At 41.0% G+C, this 15,767-nt stretch overlaps 1 protein-coding gene across 9 annotated transcripts in view; it reads right to left on the bottom strand.

The window, feature by feature from the left end:
• Positions 1 to 15,767, bottom strand: part of LOC121692738 (la-related protein 4B-like) — a 36,065-nt gene that overhangs the window by 3,247 nt on the left and 17,051 nt on the right. For 8 of the 9 annotated variants that reach the window (XM_042071598.1, XM_042071597.1, XM_042071596.1 and 5 more), the window contains 3 exons: positions 11,606 to 11,651; positions 9,499 to 9,741; positions 2,530 to 2,657 (listed from right to left, as the gene is read on the bottom strand). In XM_042071598.1, coding sequence (XP_041927532.1) covers positions 2,530 to 2,657; positions 9,499 to 9,741; positions 11,606 to 11,651 — 417 coding nt within the window. The remainder of the gene's footprint in view (positions 1 to 2,529; positions 2,658 to 9,498; positions 9,742 to 11,605; positions 11,652 to 15,767) is intronic. The other variant, XM_042071604.1, reaches the window with a different exon arrangement.

Raw genomic sequence — 15,767 nt, 5'->3', positions numbered from 1 at the left:
AGACTGTGCCGCTGTATAAGGGCCCGTCCGAGGATTTGCTTCGTCTTGGCTGAGCGTCCAAACGAATCTTGTAAACGCACTGCCCGAAACCGCACTTTTTTGAAACCTGGTCCCAGAGTGGAAAAATCTGAAACCGTAGCCCTTTTGAATTTGTTTGGAAAGCAAAACCGCACATCCTGCTTGCGTATCGATGATGTCATCGCCACACCTCAGCTGCCCTGCACTTATAGTATTGCCTAACAATACTAGTTTTCATACATGACATTACCTACGATTACACTCCGTAGGATAAATATCACAACTAGTGCTGCGCAGCGCCGATAGCTTATGACTTGGTGGACTCAACACTGTTTTTCCGGTGTTTTTTTATGCATTCTAGCTACTGTCAGTGACGTGAGAGAACTTAAGTTATTAGGGAAGTGCGGTGTAAGTTTACATTAATGTGTGCGTAGTGCCGGTGTCATTCATTTATTTTACAACATAAACAAATGCATTCATAGTGAAGTCAGATATGAGAATACAAAGACGCTTAGAAATCATGTTAAGCCTATAGATGCGCACTAAATGTGAATGCGCGATTTGATGCAAGCAAAAGTATCGACTGTTACTAACAAAGGTATTATAGCAATATTATAAAAGTGGCGACGGAATAGCCTAGAACTTGGGTACGCCTAGCCTTTGCACTTGCGGTGATAACCAAAACTAATGTGAATCGCGGACTATCCTACAACCAAAGAAAGTAAAGGAGATTATTTTTACCTGCGTTAGCCAAATAAAGGACGGGACTGCACCCTTCACAAACCGTAAAAATTAAGTTTATTAGTTTTACAGTTGACAGTTCACTATAAGTCCACACAAGAGTAAAAAGGTTGTAGCAGCACAGCTGTTACATGTACACTGAAGACAATGAGGCCTTGACTGGAGCTAAGCTTGCTTTGTATATGAAATCTATCATGACCCGATTTACCCCATCCAGCAGGTCTCAGGTCAGGTCTTTGCCTCTGATGAAAATTTAGGCAAATTGGCAAAGTTTTGTAAAAGCACAAACAATTCTGGTTTCCTTGCACTAGCCAGTTTTGTCGTAGCCTGTCTGTTGTATGGCCTACACAGCGCGCAAGCTTTGGTCAATTTCTGTAACAAACAGTGCCACCTATAGGCCTGGGATATGAAGTAATGTGTTGAGCCGAGTTGAGATGGATCCGTTTGGACACAAATATTCTTGATACGGTTCCAGGGAAGACGGAGGAAAAAAAGGTCGGTTTGGTACGTAGGTAGGGCGACACCGTGACGTCAAAATGACGTAGATCTTGCTGGCGCACCAGGATTTTAGCCAGGTAGCGCGAGGTAGCGCACCACTCATTTTTATTCAGACGAGCGCAACAAAGCGGAAACAGGAAGATGGACTAGTTCGAGGGCAAGCGAGAGTTGCAGTGTTTTGTTACAGTCGTGAATTTTTAATAGTTTGCTGGATAAGTTAACAAAGTTACCAGCGAGAGTTGCAACACATGGAATTAAGAGGAAAGAATAGAAACAATTTATTTTCAAACAAAGGATATCTATTAAGGCCTGAACAAAATCTCTTTCCACTTCAGGAAATTACACAAACTCAGCCAGCTGCTAGCTAGCTAGCCAGCTAACTAAACTGTTTAAATTATTACAAATTTCCCTCGGGATGACTAAAGTATCTATCTATATATCCATCTATCTATCTACCTGTGCGCACACCTTGGAAACTAGATGATAATGATGGTGGTAGTTGTGTTCTGCTGTGTAACGTAGTTAGCGTTAATGTTTTCAAAACAGCGACACCTCTGTTCAGGAGAATATTGCAACTAGTGTCGTGACCACGACGCGCGAGTATAAATGGTTACGGCGCTTCTGTGACGTCACATTGTCGCGCTACCGGTCGGGTGCGTCGAGTATGTGGAACGTTTAAGAGTGTGTGTGTGCGTGTGTGTGTGTATGCGTACTTGTGTGTGTGTTACAGTATTTGAGCTCACTGTAAGTGTGTGCGTGTGTATTTGAGCTCACTGCAGACTGTTGCGCTGTATAATTGTATGTGTGTGTGTGTGTGTGTGTGGGGCTCACTGCAGACTGTGCTGCTGTATAAGTGTGTGTGTGTGTGTGGGTGTGGGGCTCACTGCAGACTGCAGTGCTGTATAAGTGTGTGTGTGTGTGTGGAGCTCACTGCAGACTGTGCTGCTGTATAAGTGTGTGTGTATGCGTACTTGTGTGTTACAGTATTTGAGCTCACTGTAAGTTTGTGCGTGTGTATTTGAGCTCACTGCAGACTGTGCTGCTGTATAAGTGTGTATGTGTGTGTGTGTGTGTGTGTGTGTGTGTGTGTGTGTGTGTGTGTAGCTCACTGCAGACTGCAGCGCTGTATAAGTGTGTGTGTGTGTGTGTTATTGACTGCAGCGCTGTATAAGTGTGTGTGTGTGTGTGTGTGTTATTGACTGCAGCGCTGTATGGGTGTGTGTGTGTGTGTGTGTGTGTGTATGGGTGGTGATGATAATGTGCAACACGTACTCTGTGCTGCAGGTTGGCCAGAGGGTGGAGCTAGGTGGGGATAGGAGGTTGCTAGGCAATGGGGGTGTGGTCACCACAGCTCTTCCTGTAGAGAGGGGGCTGGAGGCTCCGCCTTCTGAACTCACATCCTTAAAGAGAAAGCACACACACACACACACACACACACACGTATATTTTATTCATTTCACCCATCATGAAAGAGAAAGCACGCGCACACACACACATACACGTAGTGAACTATCAAAATGATCATATTAATCATTTTACGATTCATTTGGGGGGAAAAGAGGGAGACAGAGAGTACAGCGACTCCAAGTACAGAGAGTAGTGCTAAACAGTGTTGTGTTGTTAGTGCTGTAAACAGTGTTGTGTTGTTAGTGCTGTACTGTAAACAGTGTTGTGTTGTTAGTGCTGTAAACAGCGTTGTGTTGTTAGTGCTAAACAGTGTTGTTAGTGCTGTAAACAGTGTTGTGTTGTTAGTGCTGTAAACAGTGTTGTGTTGTTAGTGCTGTAAACAGTGTTGTGTTGTTAGTGCTAAACAGCGTTGTGTTGTTAGTGCTGTAAACAGTGTTGTGTTGTTAGTGCTAAACAGCGTTGTGTTGTTAGTGCTAAACAGCGTTGTGTTGTTAGTGCTGTAAACAGTGTTGTGTTGTTAGTGCTAAACAGTGTTGTGTTGTTAGTGCTGTAAACAGCGTTGTGTTGTTAGTGCTGTAAACAGCGTTGTGTTGTTAGTGCTAAACAGCGTTGTGTTGTTAGTGCTAAACAGCGTTGTGTTGTTAGTGCTGTAAACAGTGTTGTGTTGTTAGTGCTAAACAGTGTTGTGTTGTTAGTGCTAAACAGCGTTGTTAGTGCTGTAAACAGTGTTGTGTTGTTAGTGCTAAACAGCGTTGTGTTGTTAGTAAACAGCGTTGTGTTGTTAGTGCTAAACAGCGTTGTGTTGTTAGTGCTGTAAACAGCGTTGTGTTGTTAGTGCTAAACAGCGTTGTGTTGTTAGTGCTAAACAGCGTTGTGTTGTTAGTAAACAGTGTTGTGTTGTTAGTGCTGTAAACAGTGTTGTGTTGTTAGTGCTGTAAACAGCGTTGTGTTGTTAGTGCTAAACAGCGTTGTGTTGTTAGTGCTAAACAGTGTTGTGTTGTTAGTGCTGTAAACAGTGTTGTGTTGTTAGTGCTGTAAACAGCGTTGTGTTGTTAGTGCTAAACAGTGTTGTGTTGTTAGTGCTGTAAACAGTGTTGTGTTGTTAGTGCTAAACAGTGTTGTGTTGTTAGTGCTGTAAACAGTGTTGTGTTGTTAGTGCTAAACAGTGTTGTGTTGTTAGTGCTGTAAACAGTGTTGTGTTGTTAGTGCTAAACAGTGTTGTGTTGTTAGTGCTGTAAACAGTGTTGTGTTGTTAGTGCTGTAAACAGTGTTGTGTTGTTAGTGCTAAACAGTGTTGTGTTGTTAGTGCTGTAAACAGCGTTGTGTTGTTAGTGCTAAACAGCGTTGTGTTGTTAGTGCTGTAAACAGTGTTGTGTTGTTAGTGCTGTAAACAGCGTTGTGTTGTTAGTGCTGTAAACAGTGTTGTGTTGTTAGTGCTAAACAGCGTTGTGTTGTTAGTGCTGTAAACAGTGTTGTGTTGTTAGTGCTAAACAGCGTTGTGTTGTTAGTGCTAAACAGCGTTGTGTTGTTAGTGCTAAACAGCGTTGTTAGTGCTGTAAACAGTGTTGTGTTGTTAGTGCTAAACAGCGTTGTGTTGTTAGTGCTAAACAGCGTTGTGTTGTTAGTGCTGTAAACAGTGTTGTGTTGTTAGTGCCGTAAACAGCGTTGTGTTGTTAGTGCTGTAAACAGTGTTGCAGAGAGTACAGCGACTCCAAGTGCTAAACAGCGTTGTGTTGTTAGTGCTGTAAACAGTGTTGTGTTGTTAGTGCCGTAAACAGTGTTGTTAGTGCTGTAAACAGTGTTGTGTTGTTAGTGCTGTAAACAGTGTTGTTAGTGCTGTAAACAGTGTTGTGTTGTTAGTGCTGTAAACAGTGTTGTGTTGTTAGTGCTGTACTGTAAACAGTGTTGTGTTGTTAGTGCTGTAAACAGTGCTGTAAACAGTGTTGTGTTGTTAGTGCTGTAAACAGTGTTGTGTTGTTAGTGCTGTACTGTAAACAGTGTTGTGTTGTTAGTGCTGTAAACATTGTTGTGTTGTTAGTGCTGTACTGTAAACAGTGTTGTGTTGTTAGTGCTGTACTGTAAACAGTGTTGTTAGTGCTGTAAACAGTGTTGTGTTGTTAGTGCTGTAAACAGTGTTGTGTTGTTAGTGCTGTAAACAGTGTTGTTAGTGCTGTAAACAGTGTTGTGTTGTTAGTGCCGTAAACAGTGTTGTTAGTGCTGTAAACAGTGTTGTTAGTGCTGTAAACAGTGTTGTGTTGTTAGTGCTGTAAACAGTGTTGTTAGTGCCGTAAACAGTGTTGTGTCGTTAGTGCTGTACTGTAAACAGTGTTGTGTTGTTAGTGCTGTAAACAGTGTTGTGTTGTTAGTGCTGTACTGTAAACAGTGTTGTGTTGTTAGTGCTGTAAACATTGTTGTGTTGTTAGTGCTGTACTGTAAACAGTGTTGTGTTGTTAGTGCTGTACTGTAAACAGTGTTGTTAGTGCTGTAAACAGTGTTGTGTTGTTAGTGCTGTAAACAGTGTTGTGTTGTTAGTGCTGTAAACAGTGTTGTGTTGTTAGTGCTGTAAACAGTGTTGTTAGTGCTGTAAACAGTGTTGTGTTGTTAGTGCTGTAAACAGTGTTGTTAGTGCCGTAAACAGTGTTGTTAGTGCTGTAAACAGTGTTGTTAGTGCTGTAAACAGTGTTGTGTTGTTAGTGCCGTAAACAGTGTTGTTAGTGCTGTAAACAGTGTTGTTAGTGCTGTAAACAGTGTTGTGTTGTTAGTGCTGTAAACAGTGTTGTTAGTGCCGTAAACAGTGTTGTGTTGTTAGTGCTGTAAACAGTGTTGTTAGTGCCGTAAACAGTGTTGTTAGTGCTGTAAACAGTGTTGTTAGTGCTGTAAACAGTGTTGTGTTGTTAGTGCCGTAAACAGTGTTGTTAGTGCTGTAAACAGTGTTGTGTTGTTAGTGCCGTAAACAGTGTTGTTAGTGCTGTAAACAGTGTTGTGTTGTTAGTGCTGTAAACAGTGTTGTTAGTGCCGTAAACAGTGTTGTGTTGTTAGTGCTGTAAACAGTGTTGTTAGTGCCGTAAACAGTGTTGTTAGTGCTGTAAACAGTGTTGTGTTGTTAGTGCTGTAAACAGTGTTGTGTTGTTAGTGCTGTACTGTAAACAGTGCTGTAAACAGTGTTGTGTTGTTAGTGCTGTAAACAGTGTTGTTAGTGCTGTAAACAGTGTTGTTAGTGCTGTAAACAGTGTTGTGTTGTTAGTGCTGTAAACAGTGTTGTTAGTGCCGTAAACAGTGTTGTGTTGTTAGTGCTGTAAACAGTGTTGTTAGTGCCGTAAACAGTGTTGTTAGTGCTGTAAACAGTGTTGTTAGTGCTGTAAACAGTGTTGTGTTGTTAGTGCCGTAAACAGTGTTGTTAGTGCTGTAAACAGTGTTGTTAGTGCTGTAAACAGTGTTGTGTTGTTAGTGCTGTAAACAGTGTTGTTAGTGCCGTAAACAGTGTTGTGTTGTTAGTGCTGTAAACAGTGTTGTTAGTGCCGTAAACAGTGTTGTTAGTGCCGTAAACAGTGTTGTTAGTGCTGTAAACAGTGTTGTGTTGTTAGTGCTGTAAACAGTGTTGTTAGTGCCGTAAACAGTGTTGTGTTGTTAGTGCTGTAAACAGTGTTGTGTTGTTAGTGCTGTACTGTAAACAGTGCTGTAAACAGTGTTGTGTTGTTAGTGCTGTAAACAGTGTTGTGTTGTTAGTGCTGTAAACAGTGTTGTGTTGTTAGTGCTGTACTGTAAACAGTGCTGTAAACAGCGTTGTGTTGTTAGTGCCGTAAACAGTGTTGTGTTCTTAGTGCTGTAAACAGTGTTGTTAGTGCTGTAAACAGTGCTGTAAACAGTGTTGTTAGTGCTGTAAACAGTGTTGTGTTGTTAGTGCTGTAAACAGCGTTGTGTTGTTAGTGCCGTAAACAGTGTTGTGTTCTTAGTGCTGTAAACAGTGTTGTTAGTGCTGTAAACAGTGTTGTTAGTGCTGTAAAAAGTGTTGTGTTGTTAGTGCTGTAAACAGTGTTGTTAGTGCTGTAAACAGTGTTGTTAGTGCTGTAAACAGTGCTGTAAACAGTGTTGTTAGTGCTGTAAACAGTGTTGTGTTGTTAGTGCTGTAAACAGTGCTGTAAACAGTGTTGTTAGTGCTGTAAACAGTGTTGTGTTGTTAGTGCTGTAATGTGTTGTTAGTGCTGTAATGTGTTGTTAGTGCTGTAAACAGTGTTGTGTTGTTAGTGCTGTAAACAGTGTTGTGTTGTTAGTACTGTAAACAGTGTTGTGTTGTTAGTACTGTAAATAGTGCTGTAAACAGTGTTCTTAGCAGGGCTTGAAAACGAAATAATTTTTCAAACGTTCCGTTCCGAACGGTTCAGGTAGGCCTATGTTTAACGTTTTCGTTCTTGCATGCGTTCCTCCACCAACATATCGGTCCTGAACCGGTTCGGAACGCAAAATATCGTTCGTTCTTAAAGTTCCGGCAGTGTTTGGTGGGCCTATCAAGTCTATTTTTGTGGACTTTACCTTAGAATAGACATACTCATTATTTAGCCTATACCGTAGCTATGCCCAAAAATAATAAATCACAGGCGGCATCCAAAAACATTCAGATGGGCTATCCATCCCATAGCCTACAGACTTACTGTAGGCCTAACCTATGCCTATAAATAATTTCTTATCAAAAATATTTCTGGATACGTGCTAAACTCCTTACCTGGTTGTAGCTGAAGTTTTATCCATATGGAGATCTTCAAAGGCTTGCGCTATAATTCCAACCCTGTTTATAAACGAACCTTTCTGTTGCTGACAAGGCCTATATCAAATTTCCCGTTTAACTCTTCTACATTCTCTTCTCTTCTACACTCTTCTTCTAGGCTATAATTGCGCAAACATTTCAAATCCCGACTTTGAAACGACAAGGCGTGGACAGGCAAAATAGGCTATTACGCATAGGCTACAAACTATTTCCAAATCAGTTTCAGTAGCCTACGCTACGAGCTGGCCTAAGATCCGAAGTGGCAGACGGACGGATAGGTTACATTACAACAGCAAGACAAAATATACACATTTGGACCAAAGGTCCATTTATTTATTTATTTTTTTTCAAACTGCAGAAATCAAATTATTAGGCTGTTATATAGAGAACGAAAAAAAAAACGTTATTAACCGGTTTTGTGGATTTCAGAATAACGTTTCTGTTCCGGAACAGAAGTTGAAGACCATTTTGTTTTTGTTTCCGTTTCCGCTCCTCGTAAAATTCTGTAAAATTCCGTTCGTTTTCGGTTTTCGTTTTCGTTCCTTGAACCGGTTCGGAGCCCTGGTTGTTAGTGCTGTAATGTGTTGCTAGTGCTGTAAACAGTGTTGTGTTGTTAGTACTGTAAACAGTGTTGTTAGTGCTGTAAACAGTGTTGTGTTGTTAGTGCTGTAAACAGTGCTGTAAACAGTGTTGTTAGTGCTGTAAACAGTGTTGTGTTGTTAGTGCTGTAAACAGTGCTGTAAACAGTGTTGTTAGTGCTGTAAACAGTGTTGTGTTGTTAGTGCTGTAAACAGTGCTGTAAACAGTGTTGTGTTGTTAGTGCTGTAAACAGTGTTGTGTTGTTAGTGCTGTAAACAGTGTTGTGTTGTTAGTGCTGTAAACAGTGTTGTGTTGTGTTAGTGCTGTAAACAGTGTTGTGTTGTGTTAGTGCTGTAAACAGTGTTGTTAGTGCTGTAAACAGTGTTGTGTTGTTAGTGCTGTAAACAGTGCTGTAAACAGTGTTGTTAGTGCTGTAAACAGTGTTGTGTTGTTAGTGCTGTAAACAGTGTTGTGTTGTTAGTGCTGTAAACAGTGCTGTAAACAGTGTTGTGTTGTTAGTGCTGTACACAGTGTTGTGTTGTTAGTGCTGTAAACAGTGTTGTGTTGTTAGTGCTGTACACAGTGTTGTGTTGTTAGTGCTGTAAACAGTGCTGTAAACAGTGTTGTGTTGTTAGTGCTGTAAACAGTGTTGTGTTGTTAGTGCTGTAAACAGTGTTGTGTTGTTAGTGCTGTAAACAGTGTTGTGTTGTTAGTGCTGTAAACAGTGTTGTGTTGTTAGTGCTGTACACAGTGTTGTGTTGTTAGTGCTGTACACAGTGTTGTGTTGTTAGTGCTGTAAACAGTGCTGTAAACAGTGTTGTTAGTGCTGTAAACAGTGTTGTAAGGCTGCATGTACAAAACCGCTGGGAGGTACAGAGGAATTTTGATTTTGCAACGAGAATTCTTGGTCTAACGATAATTTGATTCCCTTCGATTTCTGTAGTACTGATCTGAGCTAATGAGCTGATTACCTATTGAGCTAGGGGTGTCAGGAGGATACAAATGAGTCTGAATTCACCACTACATTTTAATGTCCATCATTGCAGCTTGATGTGCCGAGTAAGAGGGTGGAAATAGGGCACCCACCAGCCCAGCACCAAACCCTGAGCACGATAAACAAAACAAAAAACGGGTATTTTAGGCATTAAATACTCCCGGTATGAGCCTAACCAGATTTTGTCCAAATCTATACACTTAAGGCTACTGAAAAATATAAGGACCATCAATTAAATATTATTTTGAAGTATAAAAAACATTTGTTTTTCAAATTTAACGAAAGGGGCCTTTTAGCCTACATGTCCTTTATTAATGGCTAGCAGGAGAAGAAACAGCTATTATTAAACGCTCAATTACATATCATGATTAAGACACGTAGCCATTATTAAACGCTCAATTACATATCATGATTAAGACACGTAGCCATTAATAATCCATCATGATTAATCACATTAATCAGGTAGACAGAGACGGAGAGAGTATGCGGTATGCGTTACCTGCAGATGAGCGGTCGCTATGGCGATGTTGCTGAGCAGGGAGTGCAGGCTATGAGTGTGTGTGTACGGGGGGGTGTGAGGTGTGTGTGTGTGCGGAGGAGTGTGAGATGTGTGTGCGTGCGGGGGAGTGTGAGGTGTGTGTGTGTGGGGGCTGGCCGAGGGAAGAGGGGGGAAGCTACTGGGTCCAAACTCCAGCACTGGAGACGCAGACCTCACTGGGGGTGGAGACGCTTCTGCTCCACGCTACAATACACACACACACACACACAACATCAGGACAATTACACAACAAGGCAATTACACTACAGAAAACAAAGAGCCAAACGGAGCAGCGTGACTCACCTGCGTGTCCGTAATCTGGTGTATATGAGGGTGTATATGAGGGGTACGTGTCCGTAATCTGGTGTATATGAGGGTGTATATGAGGGGTACGTGTCCGTAATCTGGTGTATATGAGGGTGTATATGAGGGGTACGTGTCCGTAATCTAGTGTATATGAGGGTGTATATGAGGGGTACGTGTCCGTAATCTAGTGTATATGAGGGTGTATATGAGGGGTACGTGTCCGTAATCTGGTGTATATGAGGGGTACGTGTCCATAATCTGGTGTATAATATGAGGGTGTATATGAGGGGTACGTGTCCGTAATCTGGTGTATATGAGGGGTACGTGTCCATAATCTGGTGTATAATATGAGGGTGTATATGAGGGGTACGTGTCCGTAATCTGGTGTATATGAGGGGTACGTGTCCATAATCTGGTGTATAATATGAGGGTGTATATGAGGGGTACGTGTCCGTAATCTGGTATATATGAGGGGTACGTGTCCGTAATCTGGTGTATATGAGGGTGTATATGAGGGGTACGTGTCCGTAATCTGGTGTATATGAGGGGTACGTGTCCATAATCTGGTGTATAATATGAGGGTGTATATGAGGGGTACGTGTCCGTAATCTGGTGTATATGAGGGTGTATATGAGGGGTACGTGTCCGTAATCTAGTGTATATGAGGGTGTATATGAGGGGTACGTGTCCGTAATCTGGTGTATATGAGGGGTACGTGTCCGTAATCTGGTGTATATGAGGGGTACGTGTCCATAATCTGGTGTATAATATGAGGGTGTATATGAGGGGTACGTGTCCGTAATCTAGTGTATATGAGGGGTACGTGTCCGTAATCTGGTGTATATGAGGGGTACGTGTCCATAATCTAGTGTATATGAGGGTGTATATGAGGGGTACGTGTCCGTAATCTGGTGTATATGAGGGGTACGTGTCCGTAATCTGGTGTATAGGAGGGTGTATATGAGGGGTACGTGTCCGTAATCTAGTGTATATGAGGGTGTATATGAGGGGTACGTGTCCGTAATCTAGTGTATATGAGGGTGTATATGAGGGGTACGTGTCCGTAATCTGGTGTATATGAGGGTGTATATGAGGGGTACGTGTCCGTAATCTGGTGTATATGAGGGGTACGTGTCCGTAATCTGGTGTATATGAGGGGTACGTGTCCGTAATCTGGTGTATATGAGGGGTACGTGTCCATAATCTGGTGTATATGAGGGTGTATATGAGGGGTACGTGTCCGTAATCTGGTGTATATGAGGGTGTATATGAGGGGTACGTGTCCATAATCTGGTGTATATGAGGGTGTATATGAGGGGTACGTGTCCGTAATCTGGTGTATATGAGGGTGTATATGAGGGGTACGTGTCCATAATCTGGTGTATATGAGGGGTACGTGTCCATAATCTGGTGTATATGAGGGTGTATATGAGGGGTACGTGTCCGTAATCTAGTGTATATGAGGGTGTATATGAGGGGTACGTGTCCGTAATCTGGTGTATATGAGGGGTACGTGTCCATAATCTGGTGTATAATATGAGGGTGTATATGAGGGGTACGTGTCCGTAATCTGGTGTATATGAGGGTGTATATGAGGGGTACGTGTCCGTAATCTAGTGTATATGAGGGTGTATATGAGGGGTACGTGTCCGTAATTTGGTGTATGAGGGGTACGTGTCCGTAATCTAGTGTATATGAGGGGGCGTGTGTGTGTGTGTTTGAGATATAATCATATTTGTGTGTGTGAGTGAACGTAACTCACAGTAAACCTTTCTTCCCGCCTTCTCCTGGAAGCATAGATATTGGACCTGCAACAACAGAAAGACGTGGTGTAATCATTCACATCGGACTCACACACGTTCCCCCAGCATCCCATAACACAGGTTATAAACCCTTTATAATTACAGTAATTAGCATCCCATAACACAGGTTATAAACCCTCATAACACAGGTTATAAACATGGAACTATACTCTCATTCCGGCGTAATAATCTGCTGCTGCTCAAACTTGTTGCTGGAAGGCCTACGGGGACTATTTTCAGATGCTGCGTAAGAAGGCCTACGGGGAATATTTTCAGATGCTCCGTAAGAAGGCCTACGGGGAATATTTTCAGATGCTGCGTAATATCATTGTGCTGCTGCTGCGCCCATGCTACATTCGCAACTTTCCTTGATTATTATTACGCCGGAATGAGAGTAGGCTATAGTTATATGTCAAATCAGCCTAGAAAATAGCCACGTTTCATTTTCCGTTAGTCTCATTACACTTTCTAACTTGAAGAGACAAGTTTTAAATGGGAATTTACCGGAAATCTTAGTCACTTTCAAGTGTGATGCTAGCAGACGAGATGCTAATGGTCTAATCCGATTTAATGATATATGTTAGGCTGGAGCTAAAAGTGGTATCACCAGACTCAGAACGGCTGGATGAACTGGAGAAAGGTAAAAATCAATTGTTTAACTCATGGGGAGGTGGAAAATGAGTGTAATTCTCCAAATGGTGGAATATCCCTATCAGCTCCAATGGCTGTGAATATCCCTATCAGCTCCAATGGCTGTGTATGGACTTAACAGGTTATGAACCCTTAATAACTACAGTAATGAGCTGTGTATGAACCCTTGATAACTACTGTAATGAGCCTTTATAACTACAGTAATTAGCCTTAATAACTACAGTAATGAGCTGTGTATGAACCCTTAATAACTACAGTAATGAGCCTTTATAACTACAGTAATTAGCCTTAATAACTACAGTAATGAGCCTTTATAACTACAGTAATGAGCTGTGTATGCCTTAATAACTACAGTAATGAGCCTTATTAACTACAGTAATGAGCCTTAATAACTACAGTAATGAGCTGTGTATGAACCCTTAATAACTACAGTAATGAGCTGTGTATGCCTTAATAACTACAGTAATAAGCCTTAATAACTACAGTAATGAGCCTTTATAACTACAGTAATGAGCTGTGTATGAACCCTTAATAACTACTGTAATGAGCCTTAATAACTACATTAATGAGCTGTGTATGAACCCTTAATAACTACAGTCATGAGCTGTGTATGAACCCTTAATAACTACAGTAATGAGCCTTAATAACTACAGTAATTGGCCTTAATAACTACAGTAATGACATGTGTATGAACCCTTAACCCTTAGAACCCTAAGCTGTTTTTAGGGCATTTTCACTACCTTTATTCATAAGGATTTATTCTGGTCATTGTAAGTGCCACACACACATATTATATATTGTTTTTTTCAGGAGAGTCTAGGCTATCCAGATCATTTCATGTATTAATACTAGCATTGATTTTATTTTGATTTTTAAAGAATTAAAATATAAAAAGTGTATTATAAAAATTCTTATATTTAGACATGTATCTCACCACAGCAAGCTCACAGCTCTACATGCATTTAATGTGTGTGTAGGGCAGACTGTCCTGAATCGGGCAATATAATTGCCATGTTGGAGGGATACTCTGGGGCTGAGCAATTTACAGAAATATGTGCTGTGTGATTTACGGAAATAAATGCCATTTTTTATTTAGTGATGAAAAATGACCTTTCTGCGCTCCATATCTGTGACACGAACTGATCTGACCGGACTTGACCCGAGGTTGCGTGTTAGCCTGCGTGCCTATGTGTATGCAGTCATAATAATTCTCAACTTTTTACTGCATTGCCATGAACAAAGTAAAGGCAAAAAGGTGTTTATTTGTTGAACAAATTGGGATGCAATGTGAGCCTTGAATTGGATGCCATGCAGGAATTTGCTAGGATCTCAAAACCGGAATATGAACATGCTTTGCCATAGAGAAACACATGATAGCGTTGGATTATAAACATGCTTTGCCACAAGAACAGACAAAAACGTGGGGTAAGTCCAGCTATATGAAGTTTTATTTTGCTGTCACTTCGTCTGTTGTATAACCCAGAAGGATGTACTTGGTATCAAATGATAGCTCTGAGTCTCCTCTTTCATCTGACATGCGTGGCACATCTATCCGATCACTGGTCCGCGAGTAATTCAAACGAGAGTAATGAGTGTGCAGCGTTGGTTTGTGTACATGACGTTATTATTTTGCAGTCACTTCGTCTGTTTCTATAAGCCAGAAGGATCGATAAACAATGGATAGCCCTGTGCCCCCTCTTTCATCTGATATGCTTGGCATATCGATGCGATCACGGGTTTGCGAGTAATTCAAACGAGAGTAATGGGTGTGCAGGTGAACGCAGAGAAGTATAGACTGTTAATATGATGCAATGATGCATGATTTTTTTTTATTTTCATACTTGATCGTACAGACAAGTGTGTAGTCTCCTTGGAAAGCCCCACTCCTGCTCTGTCATGCAATAAAGGTTTCATCTCGCTGCGATGAACAGTTCCGGATCAATGTAACAGAGAAGAAAGGGTGTGTTTTTGACGCACTTTGAGCTGTGAGCATAATGAGCTGTGTATGCCTTAATAACTACAGTAATGAGCTGTGTATGAACCCTTAATAACTACAGTAATGAGCCTTAACTACAGAAATGAACCTTAATAACTACAGTAATGACATGTGTATGAACCCTTAATAACTACAGTAATGAGCCTTAATAACTACAGTAATGAGATGTGTATGAACCCTTAATAACTACAGTAATGAACTAGGGCTGTCACTTTACGTTCGAAAATCGATTGCACAATCGATTGGACCAAACAACACAAGTTTCGAAAACTAAAATAGGGAATCGATTTTAACCAAATATGTACACTATTAATTTGAAACGAATTTAACAAATAGAAAATAAAAAAATAAATGTAACAAAATTCACAAACAAGAATATAAAAGAATTCCGAAGTGCAGTAAGCATTGCGAAAGCTAAAAAGAAAATTCCCACCAATTTTACGCACCGGAAACAGCCGTTTCAATCAGCTGCTGTGCTGCTCGTGTTTTGTCAAAAATGGAGGACAACGCGATCAACCTGTGCGACATGAGAGAGACGAGTGATAGGCCCTAATAACTTGAGGAGTTCGATGTGGAAGTACTTTGGATTTTTGGTATATCAAACTATGGAGAAGAACAAAGCGGTAGGCTATGCAAACTGTGCAATCGAGTTCTACGTAGGCAAAATTTGTTTGACATTTCTAATCGTAAACACAGCTACGTTGAAGCCTGCAGTAATGTTTGTCACTGATGTAATGGCAGTATACTCGGCTTATTGTTTTTCGAGAATGTTGCACTCCTTTTTGTCATTGTGCCAGGACTTTTCCCAAATCACGGAAGTAACGTCAACGCAGCGGTAGCAACGTAGCATCCATCAGGCAAGTATTATTTAAATAAACTCCTGGCGTGCTTACAAACTTTATAACTACAGTAATTAGCCTTAATAACTACAGTAATGAGATGTGTATGAACCCTTAATAACTACAGTAATGAGCCTTAATAACTACATGAATAACTACAGTAATGAGCTGTTTATGAACTAGGGCTGAAACGATTCATCAAGTTACTCGAATAACTCTATTACAAAAATTACTCGAGGCAAAAACCCTGCCTCGAAGCCTCGTTAAATTCCTATGACGCGCACTATACGCGCAGGGATCTGAACGTTCCACACGGACCGTTGTTCAGGAAGCACACCACTAGCACGTGAATCGTGATACATTCTGAATCATAGATTATGTCTATGTTCTGAATTAGTGTCTAAAGTTTTCAAGTAAAGTTTTGAGATCATTACATACTCAAAATGGAAAAGAACAAGCATCTGAACCGAAAACATGCACTCCATGCTGTTTCACCAAGCGTCAATAAAGTAGGCTATCTATCATCTATCTACGTAGCCTATAGCCTACATTGATGTTGTCTGATTTTAATCACATACTGTATTTGTAGCGATGTCGTGATATAATGTTTAGCTTTTTATGTTTTTAAGTAGTAAA

Source organism: Alosa sapidissima, chromosome 19, assembly GCF_018492685.1.
Source record: "Alosa sapidissima isolate fAloSap1 chromosome 19, fAloSap1.pri, whole genome shotgun sequence".
NCBI lineage: Eukaryota > Metazoa > Chordata > Actinopteri > Clupeiformes > Clupeidae > Alosa > Alosa sapidissima.
This window is presented reverse-complemented; position numbering and strand designations above follow the sequence as displayed.